This window comes from Lipophrys pholis, assembly GCF_963383615.2.
Source record: "Lipophrys pholis genome assembly, chromosome: 5".
In the NCBI taxonomy this organism is placed as follows: Eukaryota; Metazoa; Chordata; class Actinopteri; order Blenniiformes; family Blenniidae; genus Lipophrys; species Lipophrys pholis.
Window position 1 is genome coordinate 25,428,907 of NC_137628.1, and position 24,056 is coordinate 25,452,962.

Genomic DNA, 24,056 nt, shown 5'->3' on the forward strand with positions numbered 1-24,056 from the left:
GAAAACATTTGCAATAAAGACTGCAGAAATGCTGTGTTTTGAGACGGAGCAGGTTTATGACCACATTCCTTTTCACAGCGCTTCCACTGTTGGGGATGTACTTCCTTTTCAATAAAATTGAGAGACAATTTGTAAGTTTTATAATTTAGAGGTTATCAGCAAATGTGGCCCGTTACCTAAAATCACACCTGTTTTAGACAGAACTGGGCTCTCTCATAATTCTTTTCCTAAACCAACAATGACCTCAAATAACATTACAAAAACAAACCGTTCCTTTGAGCAAAAATATTTGTGTCAGTGTTTTTATTCGAACTAAACTTAGAATCAAACCTTTGCATGATAAAACCATTTAATTGGCTGTGATTGTGACGCTGAGATTCTCACTAAATGACACTAATGATCACCAGTCTAATCAATCTAACAGGGTAAAACTTAGTTCAAAATCAAATCAAACTTAAAAAAAAAATTTATGTTTTTTTTATCCGAGTTTGTGCTGCTTATCTTCGTTTTCAATCCTAATAACTTCATACTTTTGGCTGTAGGAATATGCGATCATTATTTTTTAAACTACACTCTCACATACCCTCGACTAAATCAGAATGTGAATATTGGTAAATGTTACAATTGACATTTTTCATGCGCTGCATCACATGCTGTGAATATGTGATTGCTGTAAAGTCTAATAATGCAAGATTGTCATTATTGGATGAATATGTAATTTTTCATATGAATTTTAACACAAATAATGAAAATTATTTGAGAGATGAATTATGAAATCAAATTGCAATGACAGCAAGTACAGGAAGAACATTCTGAATATAAAACACTGCTTACGGATTAGGTTTGTACTCTTTGATGTCTTTTATGGAAAAAGGGATTACAGAATTTATCTTAAATATATTTTAAAAGTTTGCCTTGTCCATAGGTTGATATCATAAAATGCAACATTTTATAAAACCTGGAAAGAAAAAGCTCAGTGGATCAAGAAACCTCTCCAATATTTATGTCTGCTGTATCATTAGTAAAAAAGGTTTAACATTTTTTTTTTTTTACATTTGCTGGGAGTAACCATGTCTGTTCTGCTCCGGCTTCTTCCCCTTCAACATTGCAGTGGAGAAATGACATAGCACAAGAGAAAATAGTAATGCTAATATCAATAGTTTGTCCATTACAGGTCAGCTAACTGTCCAGTGGAACAGTTACAAAGCTGTTGGTTTTCGATCTCACAGGGCCGATCAATACGGGGGCATACTGTTTCAATTTTGCTGGCATTGATTTTCTCTATAACACTCCAACCCTAAAGCATTCGTCTTTCTGAAGGAAGGAAGATTTGATTTACTGAAGAAAAATTGGAGTGCACATCACAAAGATTTTTTGCCGTGCGGGAGTGTGACATGCCAAAAGATGGATGTCCCTTGGCTGGGAAGCCTCTAGCCTAAAGGCGTCCATTAGAGCAGCGGTGCTGCAGAAAATGAGCTGCTTATACGAGGAAGGAGGAGCACAGAGAAAAGGAGCTGGTGCTCGAGGTGTGTGTGTGTGTGTGTGTGTGTGTGTGTGTGTGTGTGTGTGTGTGTGTGTGTGTGTGTGTGTGTGTGTGTGTGTGTGTGTGTGTGTGTGTGTGTGTGTGTGTGTGTGTGTGTGTGTGTGTGTGTGTGTGTGTGTGTGTGTGTGTGTGTGTGTGTGTGTGTGTGTGTGTGTGTGTGTGTGTGTGTGTGTATACGTGTGGTGTGTGTTTTGAGGCACTAGCTGTAGGTCCGAATTGTTGGAGGAAACTAGAAATAAAAAGGATGCTGGTGTAGGCTTGCATGAGTAGATTGGTTCTTGTTTGGATTTGCCTCAGAGAGATTCCCTGCATCAATAGATTGTCAACAACAATAACAAAATAATGAAAGAAACTGTGTGCATCACACTCCAACTACTTTTCAGCTGCAGCCACCTTCCTCTTCCTTTCACAGCTTCCTGCATCCAGAGTGAATTTCCATGGTACATTAGTCAGCCTATTAGAATGCAATAAAGAGAAGGTATGAGAGGGGAAAAAAGAGCAGAGTAGTGGCTGTCCCCCGAGACTGTGAGTTGGCGTTCTCCATCATCTGCCCCCATCTCCCCTCCCTGTCTGTCGACTTTGTCGAGGTGTCATGTACATGAAAGATGATTCCTGACCCAAATAAACACCACAGCAGGCTGGATGCTCAGTGGACCTCTGCTCAAAAAAAAAAAAAAAAAAAGGAAAAGTGAAGATGTGGATACAGGAAGAAAAAAAACTGATAAGTGCCAGTTGTTTCATTTGTGGTCGACTTGCAAGCCATCCATTTCTTTTTTCCTGTCTTAAAAAGACAGCAGGCTGCCATGTTGTACACCTGAGTCTCAAGGTGCTCGGGCAAAAATGCATGGATGAACAGGTAGTCACCCCGTCTGGCTGGCTGTGGATCTGTCTACGTCTTGACACTAGATGACAGGAAAGGGCACAGGAATGATAGGCACGGCCGGTGTCTGGTGGAGGGAATCCTCCTTGGACACTCGGTGATACAACAGAAATAGATAGTGAAACAAGAGGGAGCAAAGGACAAGGAGTGAGGGGGAGAAAAGGGAAAAGAAATTGTATGCTGTGAAAGGGAGAGCGCCACAGACAGAGGAAAGACGGAGCGAGAGAATGGAAATGGGAAAATCACCTAACACCTCTTTCCTCCAGAGGCCAGGGCCGCCGTAAGCTGGATATTAAGACACAAATTGCATTCAGGCAGGTCACACTGTGTCAGAAGATATTAGATGCCTGCCGTGAGGAAACAACAATTCCCATCAGGTTGTGAGAAAATAATATTTTCATTTTCAGAGTCTTTATTGAATGGAAACTTTGGGGAATACGTTTTTATGGCATGTGAGCGGCCAGGCATGGGTTTTTACACCAAAGCAACAAAAGGACATAATCATGGCTTCATATTGTCTTTGTGTTCCCAGATTTCATTTTCACAGCTGGAAAAAGCTTGGGGTGTTTTCACGGTATATAGTTTCCCTTAGTTTTGTATTTGCAGGCAGGCTGCAGTGTTTGTCGTGTGTGTTAAAATAAGGACAGGTGTGCCAGATTATTATTTTTTTTTTTTAATGCGTTTGTTTTAATCCAGTCCATCTCTTCCTTTTACTTGTTCCTTGTTGGTCGACAGCACCAGATGTTTCTCCGCCGCCTGCATACCACAGGCTCTGGTGCGAAACTGCACCACCTGACCTTCACAGTAATTGACCAAAAATATTGATGTAATGGCACAGGACTGATTGTGATTTATTAAAAGAGCTCTGCACTCCAAGGCCCAGTGCCAATGGCTCCCTGCGCCCATCGGCAGCCATTAGGAAAACCATCAATAGCACAACGGCATAAAGGACCGGTAATGGGGGACTTTTCGAGCCAGAGCTCGTACGACACAATATCCATAGTAAATGGCGTAGCCTCGTGTGAGTACACATGGAGACTAACGGAGAGAAAGTGATGGAAGGGAGGGAGGGAGGGAGGGAGACTGGATCAAGGAAGGAACAATATGACAAATAATGCTCCACATCCTGATATAAGAGAGAAACAAATAGGGAAGGAAAACAAAGGCAGCCAGCGAGAGACTCCTGATCCAACAGCAAACTAACCCTCGCCAGACGAGTCTCTGGAGAGTTGGTTCAGCCTAACAAGCGTGAGCCAGCAGCCGTCTCTGCAGCTCACCATTACACAGTACCTGCACAAACAGCCATCATTAGGGAATAGCTGCATTGGATTCTGCAGCCTATTTGGCGAAACAAACACAGAGGATAAGGTTCCCCCTGGTCTTAATGGGAACGGAGCTGTTCAAATGGCTTTCATCTCTCTCCCAAATCAATGCATCATTCAACCCACGGCTGACATTTTCACCTTTGCAAATATAATTTAATCAAATTCAGAAGTATTGGGAGGATGAGAGAGATAATGATGAGATTAAAACCATTAAGGTGGTTTGAATCATTTTCATGGCTGAGGAGATTAGTCACCAGGAACGCGGTTCATGAATAAAAACAGGTGTACCATTGTGGTTATCTCGGCATTTAGACATGTTTCACTGCACTGACATCGTCACTTCATATTTCTTTAAACGAAGAAAGAAATTATGCAGATAAACAATCCTCTAACTGTATATTTACATTACAAAAGTTGGCAAATAAATTGATACTAAAAAGTATTTGATGTATTGCGTGTGGGTGAGGCAAAAATGAATGATCCTATAATCATTTCAAAGATAATAAAGACCTGACATAAAAGCCAAAACTGAGAGTTCTCAGATTCACTGCACCTGATGGAAGAGTTTCCCCAGGCTCCGTGTTTGTCGGTCAGGATGTTGACGATCTTCTGGATGAGTTGTGTGGCAGTCACATGGTCGCGGTACTTGGCTGCTCGGATCAAGTGGTCGCACATTTTCTCCTCATCTCGTTTGTCTGCTGCGTACTGCGCACAGTTAGACTGGAAATAAAGGAGATTAAAATGAAAAAAAAACCCACATCACACATTCTGCAATCAAGTGGGTCATTGGAAATTCATGTGAAAATGTGTGTTTTTTCACTCAACATCAGTATATTCAGGTTACACATTGTGTTTGTCTGGATAAATAACAGAAAAACAGCTTGAAAGGCTTGAACAATACAAAGACTAGCGTGGTGTTTTCCACACATAGAAACTCTACTCTGACTAGAACCAAATGAAAAGCGTTGGGTCATTTGTGTCCTGGTGTCACGTTGATTAATAACAGTGGACATGTATTTTCTAGGGCCCTCCGGCACACCAAATCACACGATACCTAGAAAGCACCGGGAGGACATTTTTCACTGTCTGAATTTGTTATCAGAATGGACCTTTGAACTCTGCAGCGACGGAGAAACTAAAACACCTTCTGAAAATATAATTTGAAACAGTGTTTTGATTTCCAGCCTCCACTTCATAACCAATTTGTGTTGCATACTTTTGTTGCAGTTGTGGGTCTCAAGAGTTTTCCAAGATTTATTCTTACTGGAGATGAGCATAAGGGGAAAGAAACATGGGGTTTTTTTATATTTTGAGAGCATATAGGCTTGCGATGAAGGTTTTATATTTTTCTCTGTGTGATCTGAGAGCAGCTAATAAAGCAAACAGTTGCAGTATTAAAACTATATTGTCACATTCCTCATCAAATCATTGAACTAACCGCTGAAACTGCATTCAAGCAAATACAACATACTTTCCCAAAGTTACCACTGAAGTGCTTTATAATGGGCCCTCCTCTTCAATGTGAACAACAACATTTCATATCTGACAGAAAATCTATAGGTATAAATCAGATTAGAGAGGCTTTTCTCCAAGCTGCTTGGCCTTAATTATCAATCTACGTCTCTTTATGTGACATTAAAGTGGGCCTTGACCTTCAACTATGATGACCCGCAGAAGGAAACTGCGGGGAGGATGACTGAGGGATCGCTCGGTGATTATTTCAAATTTGCAACGAAACAGAACACACAGCAGAGCAAAGTGGAGGCACCGCTGTGCTGTATGTGTGCGTTTCACTCCCATTAATCTTAATCAGCGGAGGTGAAGCCGTGCACGAGTGAAAAACAGGGGTTGGCCAAAAGACCGAAGGAAGTGACTTGAAGGATGAGGTTTAAAAAAAACAAAACCATTTTAAGCCGTTTCTTTTTAACTCTATCAGGCTGCTTGATTGTTTTGATGCACTCAATATATAATTATTGATGAATATTCTATAAGTCCAATATCAAGAAAAAAAATTACTCAAACTGTGAAAACATGAATGAAAAATGCTAATAAATCCTCCAGTTTTATGCACACTTGCGCAAACATTGGACTAATTAAATGCTCGTGTGGATTTAAAAAGATAGCATGGAGCAAGCTTGTAAAAGGTCTATTTCCATCAGCCCGTGTCGCAGACATGTAAAGTCTGCAGTACTAATCAACAGTGCTGGGTTCAAACTCATAACCATAAACAAACATTTCATCACCTGCGTGTTGAGCCTGCCCAAACACCCAAACCCTCCATGCTGTAATGGGCTTTTCTTACATCCACAGCCAAAGTCGGCTGCGGGAGAAAAGGCCAAATTCACAGACTCACCCCTAAAATAACAACCAGAGAAGCTGAACATGTAAGTAGTGCCATTAAAACCTGAACGCGGCCTTGCTTGTAAGTGGAAAAGACAAGTCACTGTTAATTCCAGGGGTCATGCAGCTGATGTGAAGTCAGAGAACGTGCTGGGATATTATGAAGGACTTATTATGCTATGTTAATATGTGGGTTAAAGCTTATTGCTAAATCTCCCTGTAGGCACCATCCTTCATTCACCCCCAAGAAAGTCTACTCAAAAGGAAAAAGAAAATGAAGTGGTCTATTTTGGTTCTTTTTTTTCCCCTAACAAAGTTAATCCATTCCTTTTGAGAAATTCTGAGAAAAAAAACAAAAAAACAAAATTTCTGTTTCTCTTTCAATTAGTAACTTGGCTTGTTTGGAATGACTGACGTAGTGTATGCATATAAAACGTGATGAACACTTATTTTCAAGAATTAATGCACCAGGCATGGGAAAGGAGGCCGGCTCTGTTAGCTTCCTACCCAGACAGCCACCAGGGCACGACTCGCTGGCAGTAAGACCGTTATGACTTGCGACATTGTAATCACGGGCAGCACCTTCCATTACATGGCCCGGCTGACAGGGTCGTGCGACGTGGGCGCTGGCTCTGCCGAAGGAGACAGCTTGGTGAAGACGAAATGATAATGGCTGGCATTAATCGAGTCAATTACACTGAGTCGTGTCTCACACAATTCATCCACAGTTCAAATAAATAACTATGGATGTGTGCTGGAGTTCAGGGAGGAAATGGGTCGCTGGAGAAGTGACTGGAGAGTGGAAAGAACAGTAATCATCTCTGAAAACACATACTGGCCCAGAAGGGCAGACAAAGCACTAAAACACCAGCATCTTAATACCAAACCCATTTTCTGTTACACTATATAACAAACTATTTGCTGTTATCATGGCTGACCCAATCTTGCTTTTGCCATGCTGATTCTACAAACAAGGAGGGGAAATGAGGAGAGTTCAGCCTGGTGGTGTACCAGTGTCAGCTTTATCTAAACGTTGTAGTTGTTGTCAGATGATGCCTTGGCGTCCCCCCCACCCCCCTCCTTCTGGCCCACTGTGGGTTGAGCGGGTTAACCAGTATAATGGGCCGGAGAATGGAGGCTCATTACAAGCTATCAGCCCTATGTTTATCAATTAGAGTGACAGAGAAAGGTCTGGCGGTGTTGCTGTGCTACAGCGAGCCTTCGACATGCTGTCTGACAAAACCGGGGTCTCCGGGTTCTGTCGGAGAACAGGGGGGAGAAGAAACAAAACCAGCAGAGATGTTATTAAAGCACTTGATTTGCAATCTCTTGACATTGGTGGCACATCAGGGATGTGCGCTCTCCAAGGCTCGGCTATCGCTCTATGAGAATCTCCAATTTCTCACATCCGTCGACAAGCACTCCCAGAGGGTTTCATTTACAAACGGGCAGAGGAACTGTCCAGAGGAAGGCAAGGCATCAGGCTTGTCCTTGTCTGGTATCAGAGAATGCAAATGTACTACAAATAAATTCCTCCTGGAACACAATGGAGGTCTGCGGAGACAAGAGGACGAAATGAGAAAGGAGGATGGGGGTCGCTAAACTAAAGTAGATCCTGAACCAGTCCACCAATTGGTTTCAGAGAGATTCTCTTGCACTTGATCTCTTGGCCTCGAGTTTTCAAATTGCAACATAAAATATCACCAGGGGAATTCAGACAATGGGCAAGGGAAGAAACGGGTGAAAGGGAGAGGAGGGGGAGAAAAATGAGGGCTTAAAAGTACAATGGCGAACAAAAGTCACCAAATGACAATGCCTGACAGCCACTTCAATTCTGAAATGATGCCCCTGTCATTCCGTGCTCCCCAAGTATTGATTTTTTTCTTCTTCTCCCCGTCTCTGAGCACCGCCAGAGAAAAAAAAAAATCTAATCCAGTTGAAACGGATCCCTGCTGCTGGCATCAGCCCACTGCGAGTGGCCATCAAGGTTAACGCAGGCGCAACACTTATCAAAGTATCTCTCTCCGCCTCCTCTTCCTCCCCCAGGTCCTCCCCTCGCACAGTCTCCGGCTGATCTTTAATGGACTGGTCACCGTGCTCGGCTGGCAGCCCCTTCATCTTCTCCACCTAGAAACCCCTCGTCTCGGCAAAGCCGCGCCCTCCTTTTGCCACATCCGTCTGCGTTGCTGCCATCTTTTTTTTTTTGTACAATGAGTCGAGCTCTGCTTCAAGGTCATGCCACGTGAAAAATCATACGTGTTAAAATGTCATCTGGAGATGACAAACAGTCAAATGAAGATAGGACATGGCCGGCCTAAAAAAATACATGCCCGCTGAATTGGCTGCTGTTGCTTGAAATTCTGAATACAGAGGTAGAGGGACTTGAGCTCTGGTGAACTGCATAAACAAATGTCTTTCTACATTAATTTAGGAGATGATATGTTGGCCGATGTCACTCTCCCATTCGCAGGACGTCATGACAGCGCAAACTGAGAAAACTGCATCTGAAGGGTGTGATTCTCCCACTAATGCCTTTTCAAAGGTCAATACACTTCTATCAATAAAGTGGCCGGAACACACACTACGACACAGAATGTTCACCTTAAGTGCTCGCTTTACCTTGAATGCTTTTTTTTGCATTTCTTCTAAAGATCAGCACAAATTACAAATCTAGAAACCAGCTTTGTGATAATGTTGCAACTGAAATGTGAACTGTGAAATGAGATTATTATTTCAGCCCAAACATGTCCTTGTTTGGCAATGTTTTTGGTTGATAATCATGAGAAGAAAACTTTTTATCTAGTTTATCGAGCACAGCATTGCAAGACTCACCTTCAGCCGGTGAAATGAACAAAGACGCACACAGAAAAAAAAAAATCAAGAGAACAGTCTTTCAGTGACTAAAGGGACTGTGTCGAGAGTGAAACAAAGGGAACTGTGGAGTAAAGTCATATTTCGGGGTTAGATGGTCACACATAATGATGGGAGCTTGCGGAGGAGGTACCTAGGGACTTCATTATGTTGACAAGACGGCAGAGCTGAGACTACTGTTCTCCAACCATCCTCTGTTCCTCCTTCTCTATCTCTGGGTGCTTTGAGTGAACATTGTACTGCAGTGGAAAACACAAGCTTCTACCAAAGGAAGACAGAAACCAGTGGTGGAATATGCCAACTTGTTACAGTTTGTGACAATAAAGTCATATTACAGAGCTACGAGAACTGCTGTCCAGCCTTGAGGGGGTTTGTGTCCAACTTAGATGTAAAATTTCTCTCATTTTTTATTTATTTTTTTTAAATGTGCCCCTATTCTCATGGTGGCACAAAACCAACATTAAAATAGACTTTTTTTTTTTTTTTTCTTTCTCTCTTTCTTGCATTCTCCTGACAACAGATTTGCCCATAATGAGATGCTGGGGCATCCAGCCCTGCTGACACACTACATTACAGTTGCGACAACTACATGACAGCAAACTACAGTTGGTGGCGGCTATCAGTTTGAGTGTTTGGAGTGATGTGGTGTAAATAGCCTTTGGGAGTTGTGGTTCTCATTCTGTCCACTGTGTGTTTGAATAACCTTTACTCCTCTGATGGTTCATGTTTACCAATAGAAATACCACACTCTGTTATTTACATGATGTGAAATAAATATATATATTTTTTTTTTCATTCAAAGCTTTAGATTGTTTTATTTCCTACATCTGTAAGTTTGATCAATTGTTTCTTGATCCAAAAAAGATCAAGAAAGATCTCTCTCTGAAGATAAAACCCAACAATGGTGCAATTTCTTGCAAGACATGGAAACTGTTGAAACTTCACAAAAAGTAAAGATTAAATTAAAACAAATGTGGCATTTAGAGTAGCGACTTCAGTCTGATAGCCTTACGAAGAAAATATATTTCTATCCAAAACATGTGAAGGGGTGGCATGGCTCTGCAGTTGTCTCAAGTGTCCTTGAGCAAGACACTGTCTTCCATTTCATTTCTTCTCCTGCTCACTTTACGAGCTTACCTTTGCGTTTACTGCAGAGAGGATGTTTGTGTTCAACTCACCCATATTCTTGATATTTTAAAACCTTAAAATGAATTTATTAATCTATTTATTTTTTAATTACTTTTAAAGTAACACTTAGAATTTGTTGTATTGTGACGTAAATTTAACTGTAAATACTGACTCATCAATAGTTAAAACGTCAAAAACTAGAACGGGCACTCAACGGTAGAGTGCATACCTTCGCCAACGCCACAGTTGTCACCATGGAAACCAGTGGATTACAAGGTTACTTGATCCACCACTCTTTACATCATTTGTCTTGGTCGTTTGAATTACTTCATGTTGGGTCTAATGGAGCCATAATGGATTGGTCCTTGGATGATGACAAATCATCCCTGAACTGTTCATGTAATTCAGGTGAATAGTTTTCGGAAAACTTGGTCAAATACATAGATACAAACCAATAAATCAATAAATACTTAAATAAATACTTAAACAAATTAATTAATAAATAGACGCAGACAAAAACAAAACCTTTTCCAGGCAAATGTATTTACAGGTCTTAAAATCAATGGCTGAGATAAAGTTGTTAAATTATCCCTCTGCTCCAGTTCAGCAGCTGTATTGGCAGAAAGGTGGCAGAGCATTTTATTTGATTTCTAAGAAAAGCACACATTGATCTGTAAATGTACCAGATGGCTAGATGTGAGCAGTTTCCCTAGATGTTTGGAAAGACATAAACCTTGGATGTGGGAAGCGCAATGGTCAGTCCCTTTAGGATCTCTGTCTTGTATTTTCTATTTCATTGTTCAATCTTCATTCTTTTGTCCTGTGAAGCAAGTTCAACTGCTTGATTGATATATATTTCATAAGACCACTATGAGATATGAGCGTCCTCTAACAATGAGCCATAAAAATAAAAATCGACGATGCCACAGTAAAGTGTTTTTCATGAAGGAACAAACTCATTGAATCATCCACAAATAACTAGTGGAAACCTCATTAATCCTACTGAGGACCGGTGACGCATCCTCAAAACATAGGACAACTGCACAGCTTGAACCAGCAGGTCTGGAGGCAGTACTGGCATACAGTAAATGGAATAAAAATTGTAATTTACACACACTGGACATTCTGGACGGAGCACTTGATGGACTGGCAGCTACAACAGTTGGACGATGGGTAAGAGATTTTTATCATTACTTCGATTTAATTGTATTTTTTTATGAGCCAAATAATGACTATTATTTAAGAAATCCCATAGGAAATGTTCTTTAAAATTGTTTGGCTATCCAAACAGAAACGGAGTCTGAAGTATTAAAAAAAATTGTCACGTAATACCAGTATCACATAGATTTATTCATCTATCACCTGATATAAAATGCATCAATCGCTTTATTCATACCAAAACTACATTCATCGGATTCCCGTTTTGTGTTGTGTCTTCCAACAGAGCATCGATTCCTCTTGTAAATATTTAAAAATGTTCTCATTCTCAGACATCTATGTGTATATTAACATGTGGATTGTTTTAAACTCCTTAATGTTACAATAAGACAACAACAACAAAAAAATGCTTCTAAATAAACAAAAATGAAGAAAAAAGAAATCAAGACTAAGTGATGCTCTGCACTGTCTGATGGGTTGTGGTGCTGGAGCTGCCGGAGATGAGTGCTATATGGAATAGAAAATAACGAGTATCAGCTCAATGTTAATGTCATTAACGTGGGGAGAGGCACCGGATTGTTTTCCAAGCTCAGCAGAGGAGAGACAATGACGCCAAGCAGTAATTAGCTGCTATCGTCTGGCTTTCGCAGGATCTCTCAAACAGTCAATTCAATTACTCCCTATAGCCGTGGTGGATGAATAAAGGGCTACATTAAAAATAAATAAATAAAAAATCGGGAGAAGACTGAGGGGAAAGCAAAGCTAAGAAAGAATAGAAATGAGTCGGGTCTCACTCACTCTTCCCTATCTGAACCTTCTTATCTGCCCTTGTGCCCCTGATCCCACCACATTTCATCCCTAATGAACAGCCCCATAAAAAGAGGGACTTCGATTTCTTCTCCCTTCCTTTCTATCTCTCACAGTCGCTCTCCTCCCTGGTCCAGTGAAAGATATCACAGTCTATCATTTGCTGTGCTGGGTAGCAGCATCCGATCTGCAGATCTCCTTCACATTAAGGATCCTATTAGATAGAGAACCCTAAAAGGTAATTGGATTTCCCCCGTAGTTATCTTCATCTCTGTTTCACCCTAAGCCCACTGTAATAACTTACTCTCGGGGCAAAGATAACTCAATTCTGTCCCACAGAGGAAGCACAGAAAGTGTGAGTGAGAAAGACGGAGAGAGGGAAAAGCATATGTTACGTCTCTGGGGCAAACGGGCATCTAAATCAAAAGGCTCCTCTATCACTGCTTTCACAAGGATATGAAATCTGACAAGGAGCAAACATAAATTTGTTTTAATGTATTGAATTATGCTCATTTTGGATGCCAGGGTGGAGATTTGTTGCTGTTGCTGCTGAACTAAAGCAAGACTTCTTCCATGGAGTGCGATACAGTGACTGAGATGCAACTTTCTAAAGTTGATGATGGAAACATCATCACGTGCAGTGGAGCACAAGAACGCCTAAAATGAGACATTGCGGAGGCCAAACCTTAGGTTTATTCCTCACAAAACTATAACAACACTGCAGAGGAACAAAAGCTAAAAAAGAAAAAGAAAAAAAGGAAAAAACTGGGACGGAGCTGAAAATTATTTGAAAAGCGTCCACCCCCACCCTCCAGGGAGATGTTTCATTGGCCTGTTATTTTTATTGTGCAGTGCAAAATGAAACCGTTGGCTCCAGCAGGCTCAAGCAGAGCTTGTATGGAGGCAAAAATCAATACAGCAATATCAGAGCAAGACTTATCAGGGGCTCACTTCTTCTCCGAGGTCACTGAGGAGCAACTGCATTTAAGTGGGGAATTCAATTGTGAAACATAGTTTGGGACAGGCTGAGGTTGATATCTGATTAAGGATGGCTGGGGGGATTGTGAAGGTAGGTAAAGTTACAAATCAAGACCCCAAAATACAACAAATGGAAAGATACAGCTTTTCATTGGCTGTTTTCCCGCACTCAAAAGAGTAATCGTTCTTGTGGCTGATTGTGCCGCTTCATCTGCAACCACAACTGATGGTTGTATTCCTAAAGTCCTGAAGACCTTCAAAAATAGAGCCCAGTCTGTTCCGACCACACTTGAGCCACGCCTGGTCTCTTTGGTCATCTCTGACCGGCCTGCGTAAAGTTCTCAATTATGGAGTTATGCAATTCAACTGCTTGACTTTTGTTTGACGAGTGGACCGTTTATTTCTTTCAATAATGGTAGTTTGTGTGTTTGTTTTTACCCCCTCAACCGATAAGCTCAAAAGTTCCACAAAAATAAGTCCGATAGTGAAAAGCTCAAAAGGTAGAGATTTCACCTTCTAATTACATAATTATGTGCTTATATGTTGAAAGCAGCTTTCTGTGTCACCATGATCAGAAAAAAAAAAAAAACTGACGCAGTGCAAGAACAGGAGGACATGAAAACTTTGGAATATATTACTAATTATGAAAAGATGTATTTATATTCAGCAAACCTGAGTTCTACCATGGGTAGATATTAATTACCCAGTAGATGAACACGTTTCAAAATGCTTTATAAATTCACTTGGCCATGCCGGGTGTTTGTCAGCCATCAGGGATCAGTTTGGATTCAATGTTTTGCCAAATAATACTTCAACACGTGGAAAGAGAAGCCAGCAGAAGAAACCAAACAACCAAACAGATAACAACCCTGTCAACACCCAACAGACATGTGACTTTTATTTTCAGGCTTGGAACCAACCAACTGTTCAACTGAATGCTATCACTCAAGCTTTTTAAGCTAAAAATCTACTTTTTTCAACAAGACTCCAATAAAAAGGTATAAAATATTAAGAGAAAATCAAACCTAATGAATATGATCATATTCCTGCAGATCAGACAAGAAAAACAAAAACCATTCAGTTAGATTAGGAAGGCTTTGGACCAAGTACCTCTTATCTGCAGAGTCAAAACTATTGTGCCCTCGGTTAAATGTGACTGACTCATGCCTGGGAGTTTGAGAGATGTAAACGGGATAAGGACATGGTAACAGTGAGAGCATGAGGCCTGCGGCTACAGCGTTGAAGCCAAGTCGGTGCAGGATCATTTGGGGCTGTCATGTGGAGACCGGCTGCCAAGTCTATCTGTCAGAGAGTCAGGCAACATACTCCGAAATGTTTTCACTTGTGCTTCTCCTGTGTCAGACGCCTAACCTTACATGCACTTTTACAAAATCACACGGACTGTACTTCTTTTCATCAAGTGGATATGCAGTACAGTGAGGAAGAAAAAACAAGTGCCTATACGTCTAGTGGAACAAAATCTTCCCCAAGCAATCTGTGTTGTCATGACTGTCAGATGTTGCTGTGCAAATGACTGACACTTTGGAACAGTATGCAATGACGATTCAGGGGAGGAGGATGACAATCACAGAACAGCAACTGGGAAGGAAGAGAGCAAAACATAGCAATCACAGAAAAAAATGCTGATGTGCACGTGGTGTGCCCCCAGCCTTATGATTAACTTCTAACAGTCTTAAGGGAATGTACTCTACCCAAACCTAAGAGAGACCCTTCCTTGAACCTGGAAAAAAAAAAAAAGGGCACCACATTTTATTGCAAAGCGGGGGTTCTAGGCTCGGGGTGGGAGTGGTGGGTTTACACATAGTCGGCCCTTCAGGCCAGCACCTCTCAGGACTGTCTGCAGCTTTTAGTGCTGGAAGGTTCCTGAGAAATGAGGGAAAGATGGAAGAGAGGGGAGGATGCCATATTCCTGTCACTGGCAAAATACGCCCCCAGCGGGAGTATAATGGAAAGGATCTCAGCAGGACAGGAAATGATTTTTGGTGAGATCTAGAAAGCAGTGTAGGGAGTGGAGCAGAGTTGGATTCAGTAAGGGGCAACAGAGGATGCCCATGGGTCACGACCGAGACGGGCCCGGCGGCCTCACGTGAATGGCAACGTTTGTTGCTGAGAACTGGTCGGGGAAAGGGGGGGTGGGGCTTGTGTTTCAGGAGCAAGCCTGCAGCTAGGCGCACAGGGATAAATTAACACAACGCTGTGTGGCTCAGATGTAGAAGTGCATGGCAGACTTGGAACAAAAAGTCCGTCCGTCCGTGCGTGCGTGCGTGCGTGCGTGCGACTGATCCACAAACTTGAGGGACAAGTCTTATAGTCCGCTCCTCTTTGGTCTCAGTAACCGTTACTACAGCTTGTTTTTAATAAATAGACATAAGAAAATAAAGACACTTATCCATTATTGCCCAAAAGCTACAAATCGATTGATGTTATGTTGTTTACAAATGGTAGGCCTTTACAATAGTTATACGTTTTGTGCATTTGTGCAATTGTGCATTATCTTACCTCAAACTCTGCATGTTTGTGTATGTCTTCAGCTCTCTGTCTGCTGAGGATAAACTCTGCTTCATTAGCCACACGAACCAGGTGATCCTTCATGGTGTGACTCAGAAGTCTGCAAAGGAGGTTGGATTATCATCAGTACATTTTAACCAGGTTGACTTATTTAAATAATTCACTAACAACTGCCTTGAGAAGGGCCTGATGATTGAAAATGTTAAAAAAAATTTATTCTATGACTATCTAAAGGACATTTAGCACCAAGTTTTGGCAAACAAAACCAAACCAACCATGTAAAACACAGAAAACCCTGAAAAAGAACCATGCAGGATAAGTGGAAAATCTAATTTACAAAAAGAAAAACAGAGTTATCCTCCGACTAGGACAGAGGTGCTAATTGATTTGTTAATGATATGCATCTGACATGAAGGGGGATCTCTGCCCATGTAGCTACATATGTAGTCTACCTCCCTCTGCTTATCAGTGTAGATGAAACACGCATGTTATGTGTGAGCGTATAGGTCAAAGGAACCTCTCTGCAAGCCCTACAGGTCAGGACTGTGCAAAGTGGAACAATAACAGAGCAGGAGGGGCACCCTGGGACTGATGGTAGGGTTAGGGTATGGAGGCCAGAGGATGACTGTAACCTAAGCCTGCTGTTTCAGCGCAGTGCAGCAGGGGAGCGGAGGCACCGGGGCCTCTGCAGCCTCCGTGGCACTTTTCAGGCCCCGCTATCAATAACGCGGCCATTGCCCCTCTTTATGGTTGCTCCCTGCTCGTGATTGTGCATGTAGAGGAGAAACACTAAGGTTTTGGGGGGGGGGGGGGGGGGGGGGGGGGGGGTTATAGAAAAAGTATCATTTTTGCATATATTCTCAAAAGCATTTATAGTGAAAACACCATGAAACTAAATCTTTTCGAAGTTGCAGTCACTTCAAGAAAACTAATAAAACTAGTCAAGAATGACATTTATATGGAGTTCAGCAATGGCTAGACTGATCAGGTATGCCTTCAACCCTGGAAGAGTTACATCTTATGATATTTATTGCACAGAAATGGTTTAGTTGATAAAATGTTGACCAAAAATAAAACTATACACATTCTCTTCTAAAATTGACATTTTGAGATTGCATTAATTGTCAACCAGCTTTAATACTTAAGAAAAAAAACAAAATGTATTAAAAAATATGATACATTTTCCTAATGGGAACTATTATAATACAAGACAAACTGTTTTGAGTAATATTAAAATGATCGACATTTTCTATTGACTTAATCAAGAACAGAGTTCATTTCCTTTTCTAGCTACATTTATGAAGTTTAAACAAAACACGAGTCTGTCAGCATGTTGGTTCATGGCTACTTCAATTCTACATGTTTTTGTCTTTACGTGCACATAATATCCCTACACTCTAAAAACTACCAGATTGTTATAGTGACACAGTGTGAAGTCAGTCACTAATCCTATCCTACACAAACAAGGGCTACGCTGCTCGTCTCAGCATTACAGAGGATTAGCCTTTGCCCAAACTAGAAGCTGAGGATCAATCACTAAAAGTGTGGTCCTTTAAATCAGAAATTGAATTTGATGACTACAACTTGGTAAAATGGGAAAGGGGGTTACTTATTAGGAAGATATGGGAAATCTCATGTCTGTGTAATTGAAAAACAATTGAGAAAAGACAAGGTGGACAGGAAAGAAGAGACTATTTCAGGGAGATAAAGTCTCAGCCAGAAAGAATGAGGCTGATAGACGGTGGGAAATCAAGAGCGATTTCCCAAGTGTCACTGAGGAACCAGCCATCAGAGCTCCCGTCACCTTCTGTCTAACCTCTTTCCTTTACCCAAATCCCTCTGGGGTGAGCAGGTATTGAATGGAGCCTTGAACTCAAAGCTCCTCCATCCACACTCTCCCAAGCCCCTCAGGACAACCAACTATTGATTGTTGAACTGGATCTTGAACCCCCATCCCTCATCCCAGGAGCCTCAGGGGCGAGGGTTTTGGGTGCTTGGTATGAAATTGGAAAGTGGCTGATGTGTAGATGTTGGACAGATAATGAAGTGTTGCCTTAAGGCGTGAGGACAGCAAGGATGTCTTTTGGAGTTACCCACCTGCCTTCATTGACCAGTTCGATGAAGGCCAAACCGGCATTTTTCTGGATGGAGTTCTGCCATTCCTGCAAACCAAAACAAACGCGAAATAAAATCAATGTCAAACTTCAGAAATGTTGGACTCGGAATCCCAAAGTGGAGACACCTGAATACATTGGAACTTGATGTATAATGGTAGACAATGGAATTAGACAAATCTGACCTCCAGTATGACAAGAAAACTAATCCAAACATTTTAGGAAGGAGAGTTAAATCTCCTTTATTGCCACAGTAGTGATTCTACTTTAGGCTTTCTCTTGCAACTTTTCTACTACCTCCAGGCTTCAAAAGGTATCATCATCTTTGCTCAGCACCCGCTACTTGTTCAGCTCCTCTACCAGTGAGCAGAGGTGAAAGGATCGTGTTGAGAGTGCATTCATCACAAGTAAATACACAAATTTCCTCCCGTCTTTGACTAACTGTTATGCTTAGAGGTGTCAGTCTAAACAATCCGACCACAGCCATGTGCAACTTTAAATCCTCCACTTTGAAAGGGACAACGAAAGAGGGGAAACTCAGCGGTCATCGTCTCTCATGTTCTGTTCGATATTTCAGCACCTTCAACACAAGCGTCAAAAGAATAATAAAGCAACAAGGTCATGGGGCCAGTCTGAACCCCCCCTTCCTCTCTGGGGAGAAGGGAAATATGCACACGCAAAAAAATCTTAGGGGACCAAAACTACTCTTTAGAAAATATGAATTAAAGAATGAGCTTGAAGCAGTGCCAACAAATGACAATATTAATTTCAGAGGTGCTGAACTAACTTTTATTGAAGGTCACAGAAATTCTCAAACCCAAGTAAAGACAGCGATGACTTGACAAGCTTGCAGTGTATATAAGTCCAAATGTTTTAAACTGGGCTGTCATCACACTTGAGCTGATAGAGGAAACTGGGTGTTTATGTAGAGAGTAGCTTTTCAGTAAACCCCGAGAGTCCGGAGGGAGCAGGATATCAGTGCTACACTGAGGAAGGAAAGATCAATTTACAAGAATTCCTAATCCACATCCAAATATATTTGTACATGCGAGACATTTCTCAAAAAAACCTTCAGCTCTTCCCTTTTCAGCACAAGTACATAACCATCAAAAACAATCACAGGGCAAGCCAAGTGAGCTATTCTCTTGACGTGTCTGTGCACCATCACTCCGTAACCAACCCCACGTCATACTGCAAACAACCTTACACTCAATTCATAACCGCTTTTTGTCCAGCAGGACCATATTGGCATTGACCGTGTTTACAATACATTCCAAATAAAGAGGGCACAGAGGGAATAAGAGTCTGGGCTCCAGAATGGAAATAGCATTTTGTAGATGAGTATTGGCAGAGGGGTTTGTGGCCCAGGCCTACTATTTGGCAGAGGCTGGTGAGAGTAGCCTTGGGGCCTTTGAGTTGAAGCTCCGACTGTAGATGAAGGACATTAACCATGAGTGCTAGCCTGTGGCGGATGGGATACTCTAAACCAGGCCAGGCTCCGAAAGCTGGTTTTCAAATAAACTCCACGGGAAGCGAGTCTGTAAATAATGCTGCATGCTGTGGAGGACCAAAGAAACCAGTGAGGAGACGCTTCTCCTATTTCTTTGAACATTGTAAGATTCCAATGCCTCAGCTAAAGAATCTGAAACTATAAAGTTATACGGGAGAAATAAAGACGGCAGATAATTAGCAGCTCGCTTCTAAATGACATTTGATGAAAACCGTTGGAGCCATTGGCATTTTGTGGCCACAGACAAAGGTGATAGCAAGACTAATGGTGTCATTATGGGCTAAGAAATGGTTCTCGTAGTTGAATTAAAAAAGCAATGACCCTGATCTGAGGAACATCTCTCCTGGTGACAAAAGGAAACAGGGACAGGTCAGTGATAGAATATTGGATTTTGGCTGCCCTGGTCAGCAGTGTCACAGCTTTTATGGTTGCGATAGGGGCCGTGACCACAGCACACAGTGCTCCTGATGAGTGGATACAACCAGCCATTTGTGACCTCTCACCTTTAACCTGACCTCCTGAGAGAGAGAGAGCGAGCGAGCGAGCGAGCGAGAGCGAGCGAGAGCGAGCGAGAGAGAGCGAGAGAGAGCGAGAGAGAGCGAGAGAACTCTTCTTAGATTCACACTGAAAACTACGAAACAAGTAAAGAGACAACTGTTTTTGCAAATATTCAAGAGTTGCTCTGAGCTACATTTTGTTTTTCACAAGCATGAATACAAATAATTGAAAAGCTTTATTCGCTTCGTCCAAGTGTCTGATTCTGAAGACAACTCTGTTTGGTCTGTGCTCCCTAACGATGGCTTTGAGTCTGAACACACATGCCATGCACTTCCGTCATTACAGCTGATTATCCATAATCAACATCTAAATTTACCACTACCGCTGGTGAGAAAACGCAGACCTCCTGAGCAAAATCGCCTTTCAAACATCAGACTCGCCACAACACAAGGGAAACATTTTCCAACGCCGAAGAACGAACCGGCTTGGCTCCCTCGAAATAATAAATAAGTCAAAGGTGCTTTTCAGTGGCATCACTCATAATCACAAGTATTTGTTGATTTGAAAGGCTATGGGAATACATCTTTAGATCGGACCAGAAAATCATAAATCCTCATGTCAAATGTGGCAGGGCAGCAGGAGCCAAATTAAAGAGCCCAAGAGCTACTGATTTTTTGGAGTGGGTTATTTTTGAAGCGTGAAATCCCCCTGAGTTTCTATATATGTGTAACAGAGAGGCTACAAATCTAACAGAGTGGAGTTGCAACAAGACCAAAGATGGAGTACAAGATGCAGATGCTCATCAAATTCATACAAATCCTTCACCAATAACACACAGCTGCTTTGACCACCAACTTATCAGTAACAGGCAGGGCGCGACTTGGATATTTGTAGTTAAAAATCTGTGCATGTGATTAGCATGAAAGAGCAAATGAGGATGGTTGATTTAAAAAAAAAAAAAAAAAAAAAAAAATAGAGCCCATGTGTGCAAGATAACTGGGACCAAATCAGAATTACAGCAAATATGTTACTTATCACGATGCTGCTTTGAACCGATTAATATGGAAGCGGAGTCATTATTTATTCATGCTGTTACATTTATGAGTAACTTAACACCTGCATCTACTCAACAGTCCACATGTGCGTGCCGTGTACAGATGGTATCTACTTTAAGAAAAGCAGACTCCCATATTGGTGTTTGTCCGTTTAAATTCACGACTCAAGGAATATCCACTGATGTCCAAATATTTACACTGCCTGGGCCGCCATGAGTTTTAGAGAATCGCAGTGTGACACTTAACACTGAGAAAACTGGACCTAAAGCTCCCGTATCCCCAAACACACAAACCAAAAACATGCAAGGACACCAACTGTGGGTGCATAAACATATACAATGCTGTATGTGGGCAAACATCTTATTAATAACCCTTTTCTCACTTTCAATATTATGATATGTGGGTCCTTCAGTTCAACAGTCAGTGGATTTTTATGATAAAGAGAAAGAATAAGAATAGTTTAACACCGTAGGCAGCTGTTTCAGCTTCAAACTCAACAGATGTTGAAATAAAATCATCACCAGCTCAATTCTGACGGACTCTCGGGGAAGTACAGGTTTTCCACCGTTTCATTTGAAAACATACACAAAAAGAGTTTCGTCGTCTCAGGCGGACATTTAAGCCACGACACAGACCGGAGTTTACTGGCGTAAAGGGCCCAGTTTGTTTTGATAGGAATCAAACTGGGGGTCAGATTGGCTTTAGCTTCTGCATGAAATTAAAGTTGTCAGTGGCGTAGTGTTTACAACTGCTTTCTCATTGCGGTCTCTGGTTCTAGTCGTGGTTTATTTTTTTTTTGTTTTTTTAGGAAGGTTGGGGGGGGGGGTTCTGTGTGGAGTTTCCATGTTCTCTCTGTGCTTGGGTGTTTTTTGGGATACCTGGTTTCCACAGTCCCAAAATATGTATTTAAGGCGAATCAGGGACTCTATATTGTCCATATGTCTGAATGCGGGTGTCCGTGCGTCCCCAGTCTTTGAGCAAAGTGAGCTTAGAGTGGGTGGGGCCACGCCACTAAGAATATTTAATATCTGAGGATGAGTTGAAAAAAGCACACCTGCTTCGGCAATTTATTTCCTCAAGCTCCACTAAAACAATCCTCTGTGGTGTCGTAGGAAATGTTTGGTGGGATAATACAGTAGCAATCTGTGGCCCAATGCAGGGGTCCTGAACCATCCAGAGCTTGGTCTAAATGATTTTGGCCCAAGTTTCAGTTCTTAATGCTCTGAGTTTCAGTTCTGTTACAAACCATCCAGACTTCTCAACTATTCCCACATTTACAACAAAACATGTTGAATCTGTTTTTAGTTTGGGTTTTTTTCACCAAACATTTGGAACAAAAACTGCAGGACTGCTCCAACTTGGAGCACTTTTAACAAATGATTGAAGAACTTTCTGTTTGACTTTACGGTAAAGCAATCATCGATGATACACTTTATCTTTAACGCTGCGTTGTTTTTATTAATTCACCTTTGTTGTGATTCTGCATGCACCTTCGCTCATGTCTGCCAAGTGAAAACACTACATTTGGCCTGGTTAATGTACAATATAAATAATGTTTCCTTGCAAAGCTGGTACAAACACCTATTATGATAATATTAAACAAATGAAACAATATTTTACAGCAGCAAATCTAGGAACCGTATCGCACAAGAGCTCAGCTCTCTGCATAGGTGCCTTCACAACTCTCTCTTTTAATACTTGTAAAGCACATCGAGTTGCCTTGTGTAAGAAGTGCACTACAAAAATAAAGCTGCCTCGCACATCTGCGTGAACATCTTCCGACACTTGCATCAATGCAATGGGAACTCCTGTGAACAATAGTTGGCAAAATTACTTTACGCAGCTCCAAATCCTGGATTTGGCCTCTGCCACAGGACTGGGAATAACTAGGCTAAAGTATCCCATTAAAAAGGTAAATCATGTCCAAGATTTCAACCTCTGTTTTACAAGGTTAAAAATGCGGAGAAGCAAGTTTCCACTCCAAAATCCCAGCAAAGACGCCAGGACATGATTTTATCAGCGGGATGGCTGAGAGAGGATAGCAGGGGGAGAAACGGAGGAACACATTCCACGGCCTCATAACGAGGGAGCTGTCAGGTAGGAAAACATTACATTAACAGTGCCTGTCAGGAGCGGAGGGCTCCGTCAGGGAAATTCAGTCATTTGAACCACGATTATATGTTGCGTATAAATAACCGTTGGTGCCACTTGATGCTCACAGTAAAGATGGCCGAGAGCCAAATTAAAAGCCACTCAATATTTTTAGGAGGCTCCTGTCTGATTTTTCTCCTCCCTGCTAGACTTCACTTCCTGTCAGGAAGCCCCCCTTGACCCTAAGCTCCTCAAACACACCGCTCCCCCGCCTCCCCCCTTCTCTCTGGCTGCATAGTTGGCAACGACAGGGAGTCCATAGAATTAAGTGCCAGTTGGTGTTACTGTGTTTTCTCTGTGTCTCACAGGACAGAATACTTTCAGGGAACATGCAGCATGCTATTATCCTCTGAAGTCGAGAGTGATGGCAGGGACGCTGTGACTCGTGGCGTGGCTGTAAAGGGGGCGCCGGCGCAGAGCACAGGGTGAGAGCAAGCTTGGAGGGGAGGGAAAAATAACACTTTGATTTTCACTGATCTTGAACCTTGCGTGCCTGTTTAACTGCTCGACGGGGTGCAGGGCCGACGGCGAGGAAAATGACTGAGAAAGTATTTTTGTCCCTTGGTTTCTTGGTATTCTTCGTAACTTCTCTCACACTCTTCCAGCTCCCCAAGAGGTTCCTCCAACATACTCTTGTGTTTGATCCATCACGTATGAGAGGGAAGAAGAAATATGGCCACTGACAAATATGGATGACTATTTCGCAATTCAAGCGCAAGAACCCACTTTCAGCAGCATAGTTTTTAAAACAGGCAACCCAATGAAAACCTAATAAAATATAGAAAAGGCAATGTGTATAATCCAACTTTAATTCCCCCCCCCTTTTTTTGGGACTCTAGAAGCTACACAACTGGTTCCCTCGTTTCTCAGATTCTGTTATTGATCGTGCAGAGCATGGCGTCTGACGTCCGGACGCTCCAGACCTGTTCCCTGACTGCAGGGGTTTAAACTTCGACGCCTCCGCCGCTCTCTTCTTCTAACCTGGGGGTCGGGAGGTTAAGGGTCAGGAGGAGCCAAGTGTTTGGGAAGTCAATGTCTTTCTCCCCGCTGACTGGGAGAGAGGTGCCCATCTGTTAAACAGGTTAACTTTGGTGGGACGGGCTGGGAACGTATGATAATGTGCAGTCAGTGGATTAGCGGGTTAACATTGATGTTATTGAATTACAATG

At 42.0% G+C, this 24,056-nt stretch overlaps 1 protein-coding gene across 1 annotated transcript in view; it reads right to left on the reverse strand.

Annotated features, from left to right (window-relative positions):
• Positions 1 to 24,056, reverse strand: part of lrba (LPS-responsive vesicle trafficking, beach and anchor containing) — a 190,430-nt gene that overhangs the window by 91,702 nt on the left and 74,672 nt on the right. Inside the window, 3 exon segments of the mRNA XM_080463151.1 lie at positions 4,302 to 4,468; positions 15,551 to 15,659; positions 17,657 to 17,721. Coding sequence (XP_080319277.1) covers positions 4,302 to 4,468; positions 15,551 to 15,659; positions 17,657 to 17,721 — 341 coding nt within the window.